We start from the raw sequence: 17,944 nt of genomic DNA, 5'->3' as shown, positions 1-17,944 counted from the left end.
CTCTGCAAGTCCCATTTCATGAGTATCTTTAGTTGCACTGTTCTGGCTGCCTCAATGTCCCGAATTGTTTCCAAATGTTTGCCTTTCGTGGTCATTTTGACTTTGCAGAGGAGCCTTTTTAAAAGTCAAACAAGGCCAGGGAATAAGGTGAACGAGGGTATGTTGCTAACGCTTTTACGAGCCTGCCTTCCCATGAGATGGCACTGGGCAGCAGCAGTCACTGTATTTTTGATTACACATCACAAAGACACTCATGAAATAGGATCTCCAGAACTGCTCCAGAAAGTGGCAGGAAAGATGAGACGGGGCCAGGGATTTAGTTCAGTGTTCCCACCGCTTATTTTGAGGGGATGAATGGCAATGTAACAAATTTTTTAAACTGAAATAATCACCACATATTTCAATCCCACTTCATAACTGTCATTGTTTACTCTTTCATCTTCTCCAGCCTCCTAGAACTTGGTCTTCATTCTAACGTCTGTCACATATGCCTTTCTTTATTCTACTCGGTCACCATCCTAACTCAAACCTAAATTTGTGATAGGCTCCCACTGGTTTTCCCTTCTCATCTCCCCCTAATCGAATTCATCTCACACAGTTATGGTAGAGTCACCTTCTGAAAATACCACCAATCTCTTATGTCCATTAACTAGTTAAAAATCTGCTGCTTTTCAAACTGTCTGAACTGTTGTACTAGGTAGGCTCTTATCATAAGCAATTGGTGCCACAGTACTTCTCACTATTCAGATGAGTTAAATCAGTTTAACACTCTCTAACATTCTTATCCCTCCTCCACTAAATCTCCTTACCCTTAACTCTTTTTTTTTTGGTACCAGGGATCAAACTTGGATCCTTGCGCTTACAAGGCAGGAAGCAGAACCACTGAGCTAAAGCCCCAGCCCACCCTTAACTTTTGACATACACTAAATCTTTTAGTTTGCTAACCCAAAATCTAGACATTGTTCGAAGTCTAATTTTAAGATCACTTTCATCAAGAAAAGATTTTTAAAAAGCCAGATGTGGTGACACACACCTGTAATCTCAGCACTCAGAATACTGAGGCAGGAAGATCGTCATGAATTTGAGGCCAGCCTGAACTACACAAGTGAGACCCTGTCTCAAGAAATAAAATACAAAACAAAACAAAACAAAAGGATAAAGGATTAATTGTAGCTCGAAAACAACTATTCCTTGGCCTCAACCTAAGAGTCTAGGCATCCTGGATTCACACGCTATTTCGGAGGTTCTTCTGTATCCCACAGTGACACAGAAAGCCATTTTCACTTAAACGTCTTACGCCACCACATTGACTGTAACTGATAAAGGAGACACTTTCTATTACTTTCCTTCTTTTTTAGTGCATCTCACAGAATATGGCACAGTACCCCACAGTAGGTTAGTAAGTTTTTACTGGAAGATGGAAAAAAGTTTTCATCTGTGTCACATAAAGATGTTACTAGAATTAGAGGAAACATACAATCAAGGAAATAATGTCTAAACAATGTATCATTGAAAGATAGGGACATCAAACTGCCAGGTGAAATGACAGGTGAACATTGTCAAATACATGTCAAGAGCTTTAATGTTGAGCCTAGCAGACAGAAAGAGGGATTTATCTGGAAGAAGTGTATGAGTAAAGTAACATGTCACTTTCAGTAATACATTTTGTCATCCTTTACAAACACTGCAAGGAATGAAAGCTAGGGCCACTGATCACTCCAAGATAACAACTATTTCAACAGTCAATAAGAGAAGAAGAGACAATTACTCTACGTGACAACCTTGCTTGGGCCTTTATACATAACATAGCCATATGGTATAGTTATAAGCAGCATCTTAGATAAAAATTAGAGGCCTTAAAATTAAAAGTTTTTATAAATCTATAGGAAAAGATTACTTTAGCATAAATTTAATAAATACATTTTACTTTTTTCCCTAAGTATTGGAGATTCAATCCAGGGCCTTCACACTAAGCTACAATCCAGCCTTCTTTTCTTTTTTTAATATTGTAATTTGAAGACAATGCCTCACTGCCAGGTGTGGTGGCTCACGCCTGTAATCCCAGCACTTAGGAGGCTGAGGCAGGAAGATCACTGCAAGTTTGAGGCCAGTGTGGGCTTCATAGTGAGTTCAAAGCCAGCGTGAAGTACACATGAGACCCTGTCTCAAAAAAAAGAGTGCCTCATTAAGTTGCCCAAAGTTCTGGGATTACAGGCATGTGCCATCATGCCTGGCTACTAATATTTAATAACACATAAAACTCTTCAGGGAATATGTAAAACCATGTCATTGGACACATGAAAGCTGGCGAAAACAGTGATCTAGAGATAGAAGAATAAAGATATTCAGTGAGCTTGACTGATTACAGAGGCCTGGTCGTAACTCAAGTTGGCTATAAATCAATGTAGCTGAGATCTGGATGTTTAACTGGGTACACTCTATAGATTACAAGAGGCAGGTGAATTTTCCATTAACCTAATTAACCCAAATTGTTGTTATGTCAGGCCGGTTGTAACTGTTCACTGTCCATGCTACATTTAATTCTATGTATAAAATTACAGGGCACTATTGGGCCTACACAGTATATTTAAATTTTTTTAAAATTATTTTGGTCCCAAATAACTCTGGCTAACTTTATTTAGACCTCGGCTAGGTGTCCTGAAGTTTCCCAGTAGCCATGTCACAGTTCCCTGAAGTTACTGTCCAACAGACCCGCTCTTCAGTGGGCCCATGGTCGCCCTAATTCTGCAGTATCCCTGCCATCATCTTCGCCACTTGGGTTCCAGTCTGTCCAAAGGCCTCAACCAGGACTTCAAGTATCACTACCACTTTGAAGGTGCCCTCAGCTTGGCAGGAACCACATGGTCTTGTAGAGATCAGAGCCACACCATGTGAGTAGCCAGACTGGGCCACTGGACCTCCATGGTGTAGAGGACTGTCCTTTTTTTCCTCCAAGGCACACAGATACTTCTTCCCCACCCCCGCCTGGGTGCCAGCACAACCGTGCTAATAGCCAAGAAGCTGCCAGCACGAACACAGTGAACTTCCATCTTCTTTATGTCACAGTGTTGACCAAGTGACTTTACATTGAGGTTCTTACAGATGCCACCTGCCTTCCTGGTAAGAGCTGCCGCCAGAGAGCAGCTTAGCAGGACTGTAACTTCCGAGCCCACATTTGCCTCATCTTCTTGGGCTTGTGAAGTTTAAATTAAAACTGGTAGGAAGAACAAGAAGAATGTCATAGATGCCACTGTGGCAATTATGTAATGTAGCCAGAGTCAGATATCATCCAGCAGAAGGTGCTTCTCATTTACTATTTGAAATAAAGCACATGGGGGGTTTAAATAAAGCCATTTACTCCTAAATCAATTTTCCACAATCAGTCTTCTTTATTTCTAAAATGTCTATGGAAAAAATACTTTAAAAGGAGTAATAAATGTAAGGTTAAAAACTAGACCAAGGCTGTTTTGTTTTGTTTTGTAGTGGGGATCAAACTCCAACCCTTGCACTTGCAAGGCAGGTGGTGAACCACTAAGCCAAATCCCCAGCCCTTGTTTTGTTTCATTTATGCTTAGCACCTGACTTTTTTTGTTGTCATTGTTGGAGATTAAAGACGAAGCCACACCCCTAGCCTTGTTATTTTTTAAACCCTTACTTGGAAACCATTTCAAACCTTCAAAAGAGCTGTAAGAACAATTTAAAAATATTCATACATCTTTTCTCTGCCTGACGTACTAACATTTTATCCCATTTGCTTCATAACTTATATCATGCTCTTTATATACCTTTTTCTATACCATTTGGAAGTTGTACATATCATAACGCTTTATTCCCAGATATTACAATACATTCTTTTTCTATTTTTTGGTACCAGGGATTGAAATGACGACCTTAGGCTTGCTACGCAGGTGCAGCACCACTGAGCTAAATCCCTGGTCCACAATGAGAAAGGATATTGCCTTATATAATCAAAATATAGTTAGACCAGTAAATTTAAAAGTAATATTTTGCCTATTTTAACAGTCAGTTGCCTAACTTTTTTGTTTCCAAGAAGGATCTAGTTTAGGATTACATATTGCATTTAGTTGACATTGGCATTTTTGAAGAAAATATTCCCATTCTTGTGCCTTTCTGTTATTTTAGTAAATGATCCTTCCTTTCAGGTTTGTCTGACGTGTCCCTTTACTGCACGCTCTTGAAGGAATACTACACGGGTGAAGCTTCTTGGGATATCACCTGTAAAGGTACAGAATGTACAAATGCTCGCTGGTGGAAGTAACTGTGATGATACTGAATAACTGTGATCACACTGAATATTATCTCATGGGTTCTTTGGATTCTGTTCTACTCCTCTAAAGAGTCTGTTTCATTTTAATTTCAAACTCTGTTTTCCCAGTAGCTGTTCTCGCCTTCTAGGGTTCTACCTTCTTTTCAATGCTGTGACAGCTGTTCTGAATTCTATCGTCTAGGTCTTTAGGCCAGAAATACTGAATTTTCTATCAGAATTTTAGATGCTTCACAGGGTACTATCTGCTAAAAGTAGTAAAACTAAGAAATTTACCCTGTTCCAAGTATTGACTCTTCCAGAATTTACCTGCTTTGGGTTACACTCCAATGTCATTAGGTTGTAGTTTTAAAAATTTTGTCTAGAATTTATAGTTAATCAAAAGTAGAAAACTAGGGCCATTAATCTGATCATCTAGTAAAAATCTAGTTGATTTCTTCATTTATGTATCTTTCCCTTGCAACTAATAAGTAAATCAAAATTTATTCCTTAGATTTACCTTTCACTGATGATTCTTGCTTGAGCCAATCTTTGCTATGAGAGTACAAAAATGTTGATTTTCCCAACCCCAGCATCCTTTATACTTTAACCAATTGGCACTCAGCGTCCTACTATAAGCAAGTGCCCTCTTATCTCCTCCTCTTATCATCTATCCATTTACCTATCTACCATGTGGATGGGCTCATGGATTCCTATTTCCTCAGTGGCTTATCCTTATTTTGGTGCTCAATTTGTCCCGTATTTGGCCAGCATAAGCCTCTTTAAGCTGATTCCTATGTTTTGTGATATGTTCCTCAGACCCCCTTTTTAAAATGAGCACAAATATTTCAAGCTCACTTGTACCTACCCTGACCCATCCTGGAGTCAGCCATTTCTCTGAAGAGCACTGATACGCTCATGCTACTGAGGGTCTTACTTCTAGATCCTGCTTACAAACAAAGAGATACATACACACATTTCAGAACTCATGAATCTAACACCTCTAACTCCAATCCATCCTAAAGGAGTTCTTTCTCGATTTCCTCCATTCCACATTTGTGCATTCCTTCTTCAACACAGAGTACTCTGGCTCCACCAATATTAACAATTTTCTGGTGCAGGGATTTAGCTCAGTGATTCTGCCATCTGCCTCACAAGCACAAGGTCTCAAGTTCGATCCCCCGTACCAGAAAAAAAAAAGCAGTATTAACAATTTACTCATTTGCACAATCCTATGATGAATCTAGAATAATTTTAGAATTAGTTTGCCAATACCACTACAGAAAGCAAAACCTGTCAGAAGGAGTTCAGAATTTGTTTATGGTTCTCTCCCAACTCTTCAAGGGTACCAGTTTACAGTCAAATATTATAGCCATCAGTTACCTGAATTCGTTTTTCAAAAAAATCATGCAATTGTGTTATTTATTGAAATACATTCCACCTGGTTTCGTTGACTATTAATAGTTCAAAAGCCAAAAACTATACCAAAAAAGCACACTCAGGAAGGTGTTACACCCTCCTACAACCCCTCTGCTCTCTCATACCCTTTACCTCACACTGCAGAGGTAACTAATATCTTTCTTTTCTATCCTTTCTGTGTTTCATTTTTGTAAAGACATGCAAACATATGTATGTTTTCTTTTTCTCCTTCTTTCTAATACAAAACAATATATGCTAGGAGACCAAGACATTTTATTTCCCCCCTTTTCATTAAAAAAATTCTCTGGAAATCTCTTCCTATCCATTTACAGATATCTGGGTCTCTTATTTTATCTTTTACAGCTACATAGTACTCACTCCATTACTTGTATATGCCGTAGTTCATTCAAATGATCTCCATGACTAGACATTTAAGTAGTTTCTGTTATCTTACAATACTAAGTAATGCAGCATTTAATAATCTTGTGTGTATGTATTTTCCAACTGAAAGAGTATTATCAGAGTAAACTAGAATTGGGATTTTGGAGCTTAACAGTAAACATAGGCAATTTTGCTAGATACTACCAAATTCTCTCCACAGGAGCTACACCCTTTTGCATTTCCCTCCGCACATGAGAGTGCTTTACCACAGTTTTACCAGCTGAGCGTACTGTCAAATCTGTGAATATCTGCCTGAGGAGTGGGAAATGGTATCTCAATGTAATTTTGATATACATTCCTTTTATTTTAAGTAAATACTGAAAATCTTTTCATATGACTAAGGGCCGTCTTTATATTTTACTGTTAAATAATCTGTTCATATCTTTTACCTGCTTTTCCAGACTTTTTTGTAAACCAACTATTCTTAACTCTGGGTCCAAAGATAACCTGAGTAGAATCCAGGGAATGTCAATGAAGTTCTAAGCTTTTTTCTGAGCTATTTTTACTAAGCCATAACTAAAATTTAGCATTTTCATTAACTAAGAAAACAATAAACCAAAAGTAATATTAGAACACTTATTGCCAATAGAAATCAGATAATTTGATACTACTTTACAGTGGTAGATACTTTTAGAGGATTACTTTCACTCATCACTGCTGTAAATTAAGAACTTGGACTTGCTGCCCCACTGCACGGTTACTGTGTCCTGCCTGCAAATGCCCAGGTGACAGCTGGGCAACTACCAAGTAACTCTTACCTAACAGTCATTCTGCCAGCCCATGTGGAAGGCATAAGATCTCCCAATGAGGACCAAGATATCTATGTTGCTTTCTAGTATTTACTGCCTGCAAAATTTTTTGTCAATGTACATGAAAAGCGCTATTTATCCCAGCATGTGGGAGGCTGAGGCAGGAAGATTGCTGCAAGTTTGCCTGGATTACATAATGAGTTCAAGGACAGCCTAAACTACATAGTAAAACACTATCTCAACCACCCACCTCCTCAAAAAAGAGAGATATCTATAAATCCCTACAACAATTCTCAAATTTATTTCCTTCACCAAGGCTTCAAAGCTGAATTATGCATCAGAATCTCTTTATTTAATATAAGACATATCAGAGAAGCTGACTTGGCCAAAGATGAAGTCATTAATCTTAACACAAAAAAGTTACTGAGTAGTTATTTTAAATTTGAAAAGTCATGGCGAATTTTAGTTGTCCTTGAGAGAAGCTTATCTTTCCTTGATAAGAATGTGTTTAAGTAAAATTGTAAGAAAATACCTTTGTGAAACAGGATTTCCGACAATAGTAACCATCAAAGCAAAATCTCACAATCAACTGGAAGCTCAACTTGCCGCACATTCTAGGTGTACAAGGTCACACTATAATTTAATGTTCTTAAGAAACAACAGCTATCATATTGATGTCCTAAAATACAAAATTCAACTCTGATCTGCTTAGGATTTATATGTATTATCTTATTATTTAATGTACTGATAAAAAGATATCATTACTATATTAAAAACTAGTTCTAATATTGTGGCAACTCTCTTGACATAACTGGTTTTCGCTGTAATCCTATATATCATGCTTTATGCATATGATAAAATACATATTATAAAATGTATTTTATAAAAACAATATCCTAATAAAAGGTCCACGGGCTTCAGGATGCCTAAGCACTACACAGCATAGAACAGACTAAGAACTCTCAATCGAATGAGTAACGAAGGTAACAGCTCTGAGAAGAGTTATGTCAGTAAACACTTCCTTGTGTCATACCACAGCTCACTAGCTCCACCAACTGAATAAAATGCTCCCCAGCACCTGAAAGAGTTGTAGCCTTTAAAAAAGGACATTGACAGCTTGAATCGTTCAATTACTTGTACATTTCCAAATAAGCAAACTTACTGCACTGCTATGAAGCCCTGGGAAGTACTCACCGTCAGTAGAATGCACGTGGGAGCTGCCAATCTGGTCCACCAGTAACATGAAAACAAAGCCGAGCACAAGGGACACACCGATGTAGGCATGCAGCTGTGTGTGGTCATGGCCGTGCTCACGTTCGTGGACAATCGATACTTCTGCTGCTTTGTCTGATGCAATCACATTCTGTGTTTCACTGGCTTGGTGGTGTTTTCCTACAGCAAAATAAATGACAACGAGACAATGTTTTTCCTTAAATTTCCTTAAAAACATTTTCATACAGAAGCTTCCATTCTTTTGTAGTTTAAGCCCTACTTACTTTAAAGACAACCACTTTTTATATTGTAATCCAGCCAATCATAAACTCCTTCAACTTAAAGTTCATGCCAGAAAAGTATCTTCTGCTTTTGGCATGTAGAACTTCTGACTGCCTATCATTCTCAAAACCCGGGAAGTGGAAACAAATCACCATGCAAGAAAGCAGTCACATTCTCAAAGGAACACCATTCCCGTATCTTCCTATTTGTCTGAGAAACTCATGCCAATCTCCTCAGAAGCTACCTTAAGTTTTACTCTGATGAAAAGATGTGAACAAAGAACAGTAAAAATAAGTACAATCAAATTCATCCAGTTTTATATACTTACAAGTGATATCAAATTGCAAATAAAGAACAAATTGAATATAAAATTTTAATATCAGTGGGGAGCCATTAATATGAAACCATAGGATAAACTAGTTTAGGAGGCACATCCTTCAGTCGAAATTCAGTTTTAGGTTGTTAGGAAATAAAATATAATATTTAGTCATGTTTTAGGGAAATTATGCACGAGTCTCTTTAAGTAAAATCTAGTTTTATTAGGTAATGGGTATTTGCTAAATTAGATGAAAGGTTATGCTCTAAGTTTCACTAAGACCATGGGTTGTAAAAAAAAAAACCACCGTGGGTTAATGTCTTATTAAAGGGTGTTAGTCATACTATTTGTGAACAGCTGTATAAAAATTCAAAGACAATCACTTCTAGGGTGCCTATAACTCTGAAACTAAATATCAAGGCTAATTACAATAATTTCTAAAGGACAGTTAATATTTTACTTTATGATATATAACTATACCAGAATTTAGAAATTGAAATGGGTATAAATCTTCCCATATCTTAGATCTTTTGCAAATGGGAATGGAAAGGGAATCTACAGATGGAAAGAAGGGGAAGAGAGATTTTAAAAATCAGGCTATGTACATGCGCCTATTTCCCCCGGTAAATGTAACCATTAAGTACTGCAACCCTGTGCTAATAAAAAATTAAAAGTAAATCATCCCGTACCTCACTCCAATAATACTTTATTCAAATCTCAGAACTCCATTTTTGTTACTACCTTCTGAGTCAAGTTTATGAACCTTAAGAACATGTACGTTCGGGCTGGGGATTAGCTCAGTGGTGCAGTCGCCTGCCTCATAAGCGCAAGGTCCCGAGTTCAATCTCCAGTACCAAAAAAATTTTTTAAAAAATAAAAATAAGAACATGCACGATCTTCTTGTTCTGTAGCATCACTGGCTTTTGATCTAAAACAGTATTAGACAAATTTACCACCTAATTTACTAAGCAGAATGGCACTCAGTAATTTATTTCCCCAAACTGAAACTATTTTCAGGGGGATTCTGCCAAAACTGATGATATTCATCAAAATATGCTGAATACTTTGGAGGTAAATTAAACAGAGTTCCAACATTTTTTGCACAATCAGTGATAGAAGTATACAATTTCCTTAAGTTACAATTTTGAAGGAATTAACGTTTATTTTGATGCAAAATAATGGTAAGAAAAACAGCAACACATAATAAAAATTGCTTAAAATAAATAGGCTATTTTGAGGCTTTTGATAAAAGATCTGAGTACTTATCATTAAGTGTAATTTAACTTTATATAAAGACATGCAATGGTTATTGGGTTATAGATAACAGTAGACATTACTGGTTTTGTTAGAATCTGTGTGCATGCACACACAGGCACGCACACAAAACCCTCCAAAATGAATAAAAACTTTAATGAATAATGATCACACAAAAACTATCAAAGTACATAAACAGTTTAGTAATGGGATCCAAATATTCAATATTAATATGACTATCTTTCCTTCTGGTTTAGGACATAGAACTCAACCTAGTAAAAACTGAGATCTTAAATATCAGCTATTTACCTAAAATATATTAAGTTCTGAATGTAAGTGCCTCACTCATGTAAGACCACTTAGGTTCTTGTGTCTGTCTGCCTTACTAAGGGCCCTGGTTGATAATTCATCGGATATGTCCTACATCACACTCCCTGCTACAAAGTATGAAAGGGGGTTCATGTGCCCTTTCAGGTGCCCCTTCCCAATTAGGCCACTCACGCACCGAGAGGTCCGGCAGGAGATCTTTATTGTAGGGAGGTGAGCAGGAGGCAGGAAGAGAGAGAGAGAGAGAGAGAGAGAGAGAGAGAGAGAGAGAGAGAGAGAGAGAGAGAGAGAGAGAGAGAGAGAAGAGAGAGAGAGAGCGAGAGAGGAGGAAGAAGCAGAAGGAGAGAACAAAGAAAGGAAGGTCCTTTTATCAGTTTTGGGGTGGGCTATTGCTTATTTGTGAGGAGTGAGTTACTTTTAACCTATCTCAGGCCAGATTGCTTTTATGGGCCCAGTCCTGCAGACACAGGTTTCAACTTTCCTGGACCTCTGTGGCCTTGAGTGGGAGGGAAACCAGAGATAAGGGCATGAGGTCATTTTAGGAGCCAAGATGTACCAGGAGAATGCAGCCTGTGAGGCGGCGTCACAGCATACTTTAACATGATCAATTCCCTAACATTCCCCACTCTTTGATTTTGGATGACAATTGGCAGCCAACATATCCATGGGCAGACAGAAAAGGGGCAGAGTGTCTGTCTTCTATAACTACTTCCTGCTGAATTGGGGCGATGAGTCAACCTAGGGGCAGGCATGGAGGTTGGCCAGCTGAAATGTCCTTTATGAAGATGGAATTGTTGACAGCAGCAGCATTATCATTGGAATTGTTGGTAGGGCTTCCTGAGAAAAGTCCAAGCACACAAATCAGTTAATGAGGGACGGGAGAGTAGAAGATAATTTGTATGAGGCTGTGGACTGGTTGGAGGGTTATTAAGAACAAGTATAAAGGTAAACATTGTGACTTCAGACAGGGTGAAATCTGATAAAGTTTTTTGGAGCTGTGTATTAGTGATCCAGTCAGCTATGCAGGTAATAGGAGGAGGGTGGGGAGGAAACCAGAAAAGATCATTTAGAAAATGTTTAAATTAAGCCAAGATCTGAGCTATGGTTAGTTGGTTGGCTGTCATGTAACACGGTGGTCTCACTTAGGTCTCTGGCCTGAAGTATCAGCTGGTGAGCCATCTGTCGGGAGACTTGAGTGGAGAGGCAACTGACCTGGGACTGAATAAGATGGAGAACACAGGGGGCAACTGTATAGGTAGATATGGAAAGGGCAGCAGAAATCAGCTGTGGGCCAGTCTGAAGAGGGGCAGGAATTTGATGATTTGGTCAAAGAATTGGCATAAGGTGGCCTGGAATGTGATTTCAGGAGATCATACCTGGGTCTGAAGGAGGGCTGAGTTAGGCTGGGAGTGAGTCAAGGTACACACCAGTGGCTTATTGGCTTGGGTAAGGTTTGGGAGAGAAAACAGGAGCAGGAGAGGAACCATTATTGTTTCCAGTAATTAAGAATGGCAAAGAATGAGATTATGAGGTAATAGGTCAATGAGAGTAAACACCTGGAAGTAAAATTATAATTGGAAAGAGATACTGTGGCCAATCCTATCCCAAGGACAAGTCCCAGGAGTACTAATATAAGAAGACTTAGGATATCAATGGCTGTTGTAGTGTGAAATGGGTCACAATACCCTGTGAGAGGATGAAAGGGTAAACAGTTAGGTTGGCTTATCGGACTCAGGACTGGATGATGGTGAAGGATCCTGGGCAATACTTAAATTTAGAGCAGGGCTTTGAGTGCATTGTCTCCTGGAGTCAAAGTCTATGAAGTTTTCTGGATAGACCTGTTTTATTTTAGAGTGGTGGTAGCTGAACTTTAGTTAACTTGACAGCTGTGGGAGAAACCATAAGTGTCTTATATATGGCCCTTTTCATATATAAAGTCTCTCAAGATATAGGGTGGCCTTCCAAACAAGATTTCATATGGGGAGAACCCAGTATGACTTGAGGTATCTTTTATTTAAAAGAAGGTCAAAGGGAGCTGATCAACTCATAACCTGGTGTTACTTGACAATATTTACCTTAAGGGTATAATTTATCATTTTTTAAACTTACAAGAACTCTGAGGTCAATAAGCAGTATAACAGTTTAGCTAGATCTTATATAACCTGTTATAAATGTTGGCCCATTGTCATTGTCTATGGAGAGAGGCAGACCAAACCTTGGAATTTTTAATAAAATCTTGTATACTTCTGAAGCCCTCTGTTTTTATAGGGAAGGCCTCAGGCCCTCTAGAAAAAGTAAAACCAGATAACATTTAGACAGACAAAGATATAAGACAATTTAAATTAGAGTGTATCCAGATGGTTTTGGCCAATTGAATTATAAAATCTTTTAGTTATGACTAGTCAAAATCTTTGCAGGTCAATTAACAGATCTCATAGAATTAGAATCAAAAGGAATGAAAGCTGTTATTATAAAAGTAAACCTTCTGTAACAAACTTGAAACCAACAAGCAAACATACATATTTTCCTGTAAAATCATTTCCACATACCTTTTCTACATACTTAAGCCTTCTGGTCTTGTATCTCTTTCTTTATATCTTTCTAACAAGACATATATACAAAATCCTTTCATATCAAAAGTATATCTCTTTTACCCATAGCTTTCTTAATATTTTTCCTCTGCCGTCTCACTTACTATAAACCTTCTATAATAAACTTCAGCTTAAAGCATCCTTTTTCTGTTTTCAGATTGTTATATCTTAAATTTGACTGGCTGCCAATAGAAAAGTATTAACCTTGAGTTTTTATCAACAAAGTATAGAAAAAAGCAAGTTAACCTTATAATCACAATTCAAGAATTTGTAATGTACAAGAAATGTTTAAAGCCCACCAATTAAATTTAATTCAAATTGAAACAAGGATACATTTAACAAATAGATAAAATTTCTAATTTGATTTTTCTTATAAAAATCTTTTGATGTCTGGTAAAACACAATTACAGTTTTTCTGGCTTGTAGTGTTTTTTTGTTTGTTTGTTTGTTTTCTTACCTGATTTTAATCTATTAGAAATTTTCTTATTTTAATTCTTTCAAATTTGAGTGTAAGTCCTGTTTTATTCTCTCTGAGTTCAACCATGCTTTCCCATTTGTACCCTCTAGTACAGTAAAGCTAAACGGCCTTGTTTATTTATCGGGAGGCCTCTTTAAGTGTAAGAGATCAGTCCAGGTAAATGTGAAAATGTCTTGAGAATCTTTGTGTAAAGGGATAGAAAAGAATGTATCCTTGAGGTCTAGAACAGAAAAATAAGTGGCATCAGGTCGGATGTAGGACAGGAGGGTATAAGGGTTTGGCACAATTGGGTGTATGGGAGTAACAGCTGAATTAGTAATTCTGAGATCCTGAACTAATCAATATGTTCCATTGGGTTTTTTTACTGCTAAAATGGGAGTGTTAAAGGGAGAGTTAGTATGTCTCAGTAATCCCTTCTGTAAAAGATCACGTATTATGGGAGTTAACCCTTCTAGGCTACAGCGAGGGAGGGGGTATTGTGTCAAACTAGGGAATTGTGAGGGATTTTTAAGGAATTCTGATGGGAACATTTGGCTATTGAGGGAGAGTGAATATCCCACACTTGAGGATTAACGAGAGGCTCTAATTGGCCAATTGGATTGGGAAGATGAGGACTGGAGGGCTTGAGATAGTACCAGGCAGAAGGAAGCTGTCGGAGTGTTGGAAGGGCTCGGCATAGAAAAATGAATGGATGTTCCAATTTGAGATAAAATATCGCGGCCTAATAAAGGGACCGGGCAAGATGGGAGAACTAGGAATGAATGAAGAAATGGAAAATTGCCAATTGTGCATGACAGTAAGGGAGTCTGGAGAGGGCGCTGTAATTGGCCTTCTACCCCAACAACAGAAGTCTGAGAAAGGGAGGTAGGTCCCCAGTATTCTCGTAATGCAGAGAAGCTGGCACCAGTATCCAATAAGAAATGGTCCTACCTGCCACAGTTAAGGTTACCCTGGGCTCCTGGGCGGTGATCCGCGTTGGGCCAGGTGTGCCAGGGCCTCTTCATAGTCCCTCAGTTGTCGCTAGACCTATCAGGTCCGCAGGTTGGGGAGCTGTGGGGCTGACGATCGAACGACGGTTGGACGCCAAGGGACAGTCTATACCCCAATGTCCCCTCTGGTGACATTTGGGACAGGGCTTAGTTGGCACCTTGGGATTAGAACAGTCCTTTGCCCAGTGGCCTTCCTGATTACACCTGTAACAGGGGCCTGGTGGTTGGGAGCCCTTTTGTAGGGTTTTTCTTCCCTGTAGCGCAGGTGCACTGGTCGAATTAAGAGCCTGTGCTAATAATTGATATTTTTTTGTAGCTTTAAGGTCATCTCGGCCATGGTAGGCCTTGAATGCTGTAGCCAGGAGGGGTCAAGGGCCCTTGGTCAAGCTTTTTTAGTTTAAGTCTAATGTCAGGGTAGCTCTGAGAAAAGAAATGCATCATAATTAATCTCTGGCCATCCACAGATTCAGGGTCTAGTTTGGTATGTTGATGGAGGCCATCAGTCAGCCTTTGTAAAAAGGCGGATGGATTTTCATTTTTATCCTGTATGATCTCATTAAGCTTTTCATAATTAATGGACTTCATGGAGGCTCTGCGGAGCCCATGAAGGAGACAATTAATGTACCTGTTTCGAGCTTCAATTCCCACCTCTGTGTTGTAGTCCCATTCTGGGTCCTGATCAGGGACTGCAGCAGCACCTGCCGGGTGGTGATTGTTGGTTAAATGTTCTTGGTCTGCATGTGTACGAGCCTGATCCAACACTCTTCTATTTTCCTCAGGAGTTAAGGCATTGGTTAAAACTACAAAAAGATCATGGTAAGTTAGTTGATAAGACTGAGTCAAAATTTGAAATTGCTTTATAAAGGTTGTTGGATCGGCTGTAAAAGAACCAAGCCTGGCCTGAATGAGAGCTAGTTCAGACATAGGAAAAGGAGTATGAATGCGGACAATTCCTTCGGCTCCGGCTACTTTGCACAGGGGTGCCATCGTGTGGCCCTTGTGTGTCTTGGAGCGGGTGAGAGGTGGAGTATAGGGTGGGGTGGTCGGTGAGTCAGAAGAAATGGGAGGGGTAGGAGATTCTGGAGGAGGGGAGGAGTCGGATGGTGTAGGAGGAGGGGTGAGTGGGTTTTTTGCCGTCCGGTATGGGGGAGGATCATCTGCCGGGTCTGGTTGAGTGGGGGAATTAGAAGGGCGGTTGGTGGTGGAAAAACCTTGGGTCAGCAGAAGTATTGGAGCAGTTTTGGCTGCGGAACAGACAGAGGGCTGATTAGCCAGATAGGAAAAGCCTTGGACATGTGGGATCTCCGACCATTTTCCTTGTCGCTCACATAAGTTGTAAAGGTCTCTAATTAGACCCGATGCAAAGGAGCCGTTAGGCGGCCAGACATTTTGATTGCCTAATTTATATTGGGGCCAAATTTGAGTAGACAAGCAAATTAGCCGTTTGGGTTTTAAATCAAGACCCTCCAAATTCCTGAGTAAGCATCCCAAAGGAGAGTCGGTGGGTATAGAGGAACCAGAGCCCATGACCACCAGGACAGGAGGTTATCAGAAGACCAGACGTCTCCAAGAGTTCTGATAAAACTCCTCTTTTTCTAGACCCGGTCTAGAAAGCTGAAATTCAGTCTCCCGCGAAGGCGTCCCTTACGCAAGATAGGAATTTATGTGAACTAAGTCCTGGACTTAGTTCAGTTGAGTCCCGGACTCAACGGAGGCAAACCCGGTTTGCCAAAACTGAGGGACAGAGGACCTGGGCCCCGGCCTTGTCCCGGACATGGTCCTTGTGGGTGGTCTGGAGTCTGGGGTCCCCGTTACCCTGAAGACTTCTCAGAAAGGGGAAGTTACCCAAAAAGGTGTGGGTCGGAAGATCAGTAGGTCAGTGATGGCTGCAAAGATGGCGACGAGGAGAATGGTCGTGGACGTCGGGCGGAGGTCGAATAGGGGCGCCCTGGAATCTAGGTTTCGGGCCCCAGGCGTTTAGCCCGTGGACCTGGCAATCCCAGATCCCACTTCTGACACCAATGAAAGGGGGTTCACGTGCCCTTTCAGGTGCCCCTTCCCAATTAGGCCACTCACGCACCGAGAGGTCCGGCAGGAGATCTTTATTGTAGGGAGGTGAGCAGGAGGCAGGAAGGCAGAGAGAGAGAGAGAGAGAGAGAGAGAGAGAGGAAGAGAGGAGGAAGAAGAAGCAGAAGGAGAGAGAGAACAAAGAAAGGAAGGTCCTTTTATCAGTTTTGGGGTGGGCTATTGCTTATTTATGAGGAGTGAGTTACTTTTAACCTATCTCAGGCCAGATTGTTTTTATGGGCCCAGTCCTGCAGACACAGGTTTCAACTTTCCTGGACCTCTGTGTCCTTGGTGGGGAGGGAAACCAGAGATAAGGGCATGAGGTCATTTTAGGAGCCAAGATGTACCAGGAGAATGCAGCCTGTGAGGCAGTGTCATAGCATACTTTAACATGATCAATTCCCTAACAAAGTATGCAAACCAATGCTTATCAATGGGTAGAGCACATCAAGCATGTATGCCACCAACTGAGTGTTCAGCAAATCATTACAGGCTCAATCCTTTCCCTAGGTATTTATACATGAATTCCTCCAGTAAGTTCCAACAGTATGGCCTGCAGCCCTCCTACATCACCAACAAATATACTAAATTAGATGTAAGAGAAGCCATTTGCTCTTTCAAAAGATTTATTGGAGCATCTGCTTCAGATTAACACAAAAGGTGAAGCACAGTATTCTTTGACTCAAACCTACAGGTAAACTAGCTTTTATGTCTTCTTCTTTTTCAGGTAGCCCCACTTTTGATTTATATTTTTGGCTGCTGCTAATTATTCAGAGCTTATAACTTTTATAGCTCTATTATACATATTTTTTCCCAGCAAAGACAAGCAGTGCATTTTTTTTTGTTTTGTTTTTTTGAAGAGAGGATCTCACTATGTAGTTGAGACTGATCTGGAACTCACTATGTAGCCCAGGCTTGTCTCAAACTCACAGAGATCCTCTTGTCTCAGCCTCCCAATGGCTGGGATTACAGGCCTGCACCACCATGCCAGGCTGCATTTTCTGTAATAGGTCAGTGTAGCTCTTATTTCATTGATACATTCTATTTCTAATGTAAAAGAGAAACGCTGATTAAAGTGAAAAGTATAAAGCTGACACATTATAAAGGGATGTTAAGGAATTTCTGATCAAAATATTATTGTTTCTGTTATAAAACTTGGACCTCTTTAGCAGACAAACACTTTACTGCTGATTTTAAATTTCTTATGCTGAATACCACTGAGCAGAGTATCTTTGAGTGGAGGCTTAGGAGTAAGGCTGCTATGCTCAAATCCTTGTCCTGACACTGAATAAGAATCTTGGCAAGTCACTCAATGTCTTTGTTGGCTTGATTTCTTCATCTACAAAATAGTATCCAGGAAAAAAATAAAAATAAATAAATTAATTAATTAATTAAAAGCTGGGCGTGGTGGCACATGCCTGTAATCCCAGCACTCAGGAGGCTGAGGCAGAAGGATCACTGTGAATTCGAGACCAGCCTGGACTACACAGTGAGTTCCAGGTCAGTCTCAACTACATAGTGAGACCCTGTCTCAAAAAAAAAAAAAAAAAAAAGT

The 17,944-nt window shown here is 39.7% G+C and overlaps 1 protein-coding gene across 2 annotated transcripts in view; it reads right to left on the bottom strand.

The window, feature by feature from the left end:
- Slc39a9 (solute carrier family 39 member 9) overlaps positions 1 to 17,944 on the bottom strand; it is a 54,987-nt gene that overhangs the window by 7,691 nt on the left and 29,352 nt on the right. For both annotated transcript variants that reach the window (XM_010645362.3, XM_010645361.3), the window contains exon 3: positions 8,068 to 8,265. In XM_010645362.3, the coding sequence (XP_010643664.1) occupies positions 8,068 to 8,116 (49 nt within the window). In that variant the 5' untranslated portion in view covers positions 8,117 to 8,265. The remainder of the gene's footprint in view (positions 1 to 8,067; positions 8,266 to 17,944) is intronic.

Source organism: Fukomys damarensis, unplaced genomic scaffold (genome assembly GCF_012274545.1).
Source record: "Fukomys damarensis isolate Sample0158 unplaced genomic scaffold, DMR_v1.0_HiC HiC_scaffold_21, whole genome shotgun sequence".
In the NCBI taxonomy this organism is placed as follows: Eukaryota; Metazoa; Chordata; class Mammalia; order Rodentia; family Bathyergidae; genus Fukomys; species Fukomys damarensis.
Note: the sequence above shows the minus strand (reverse complement) of the source record. Positions and strands in the feature narration are given on the sequence as shown.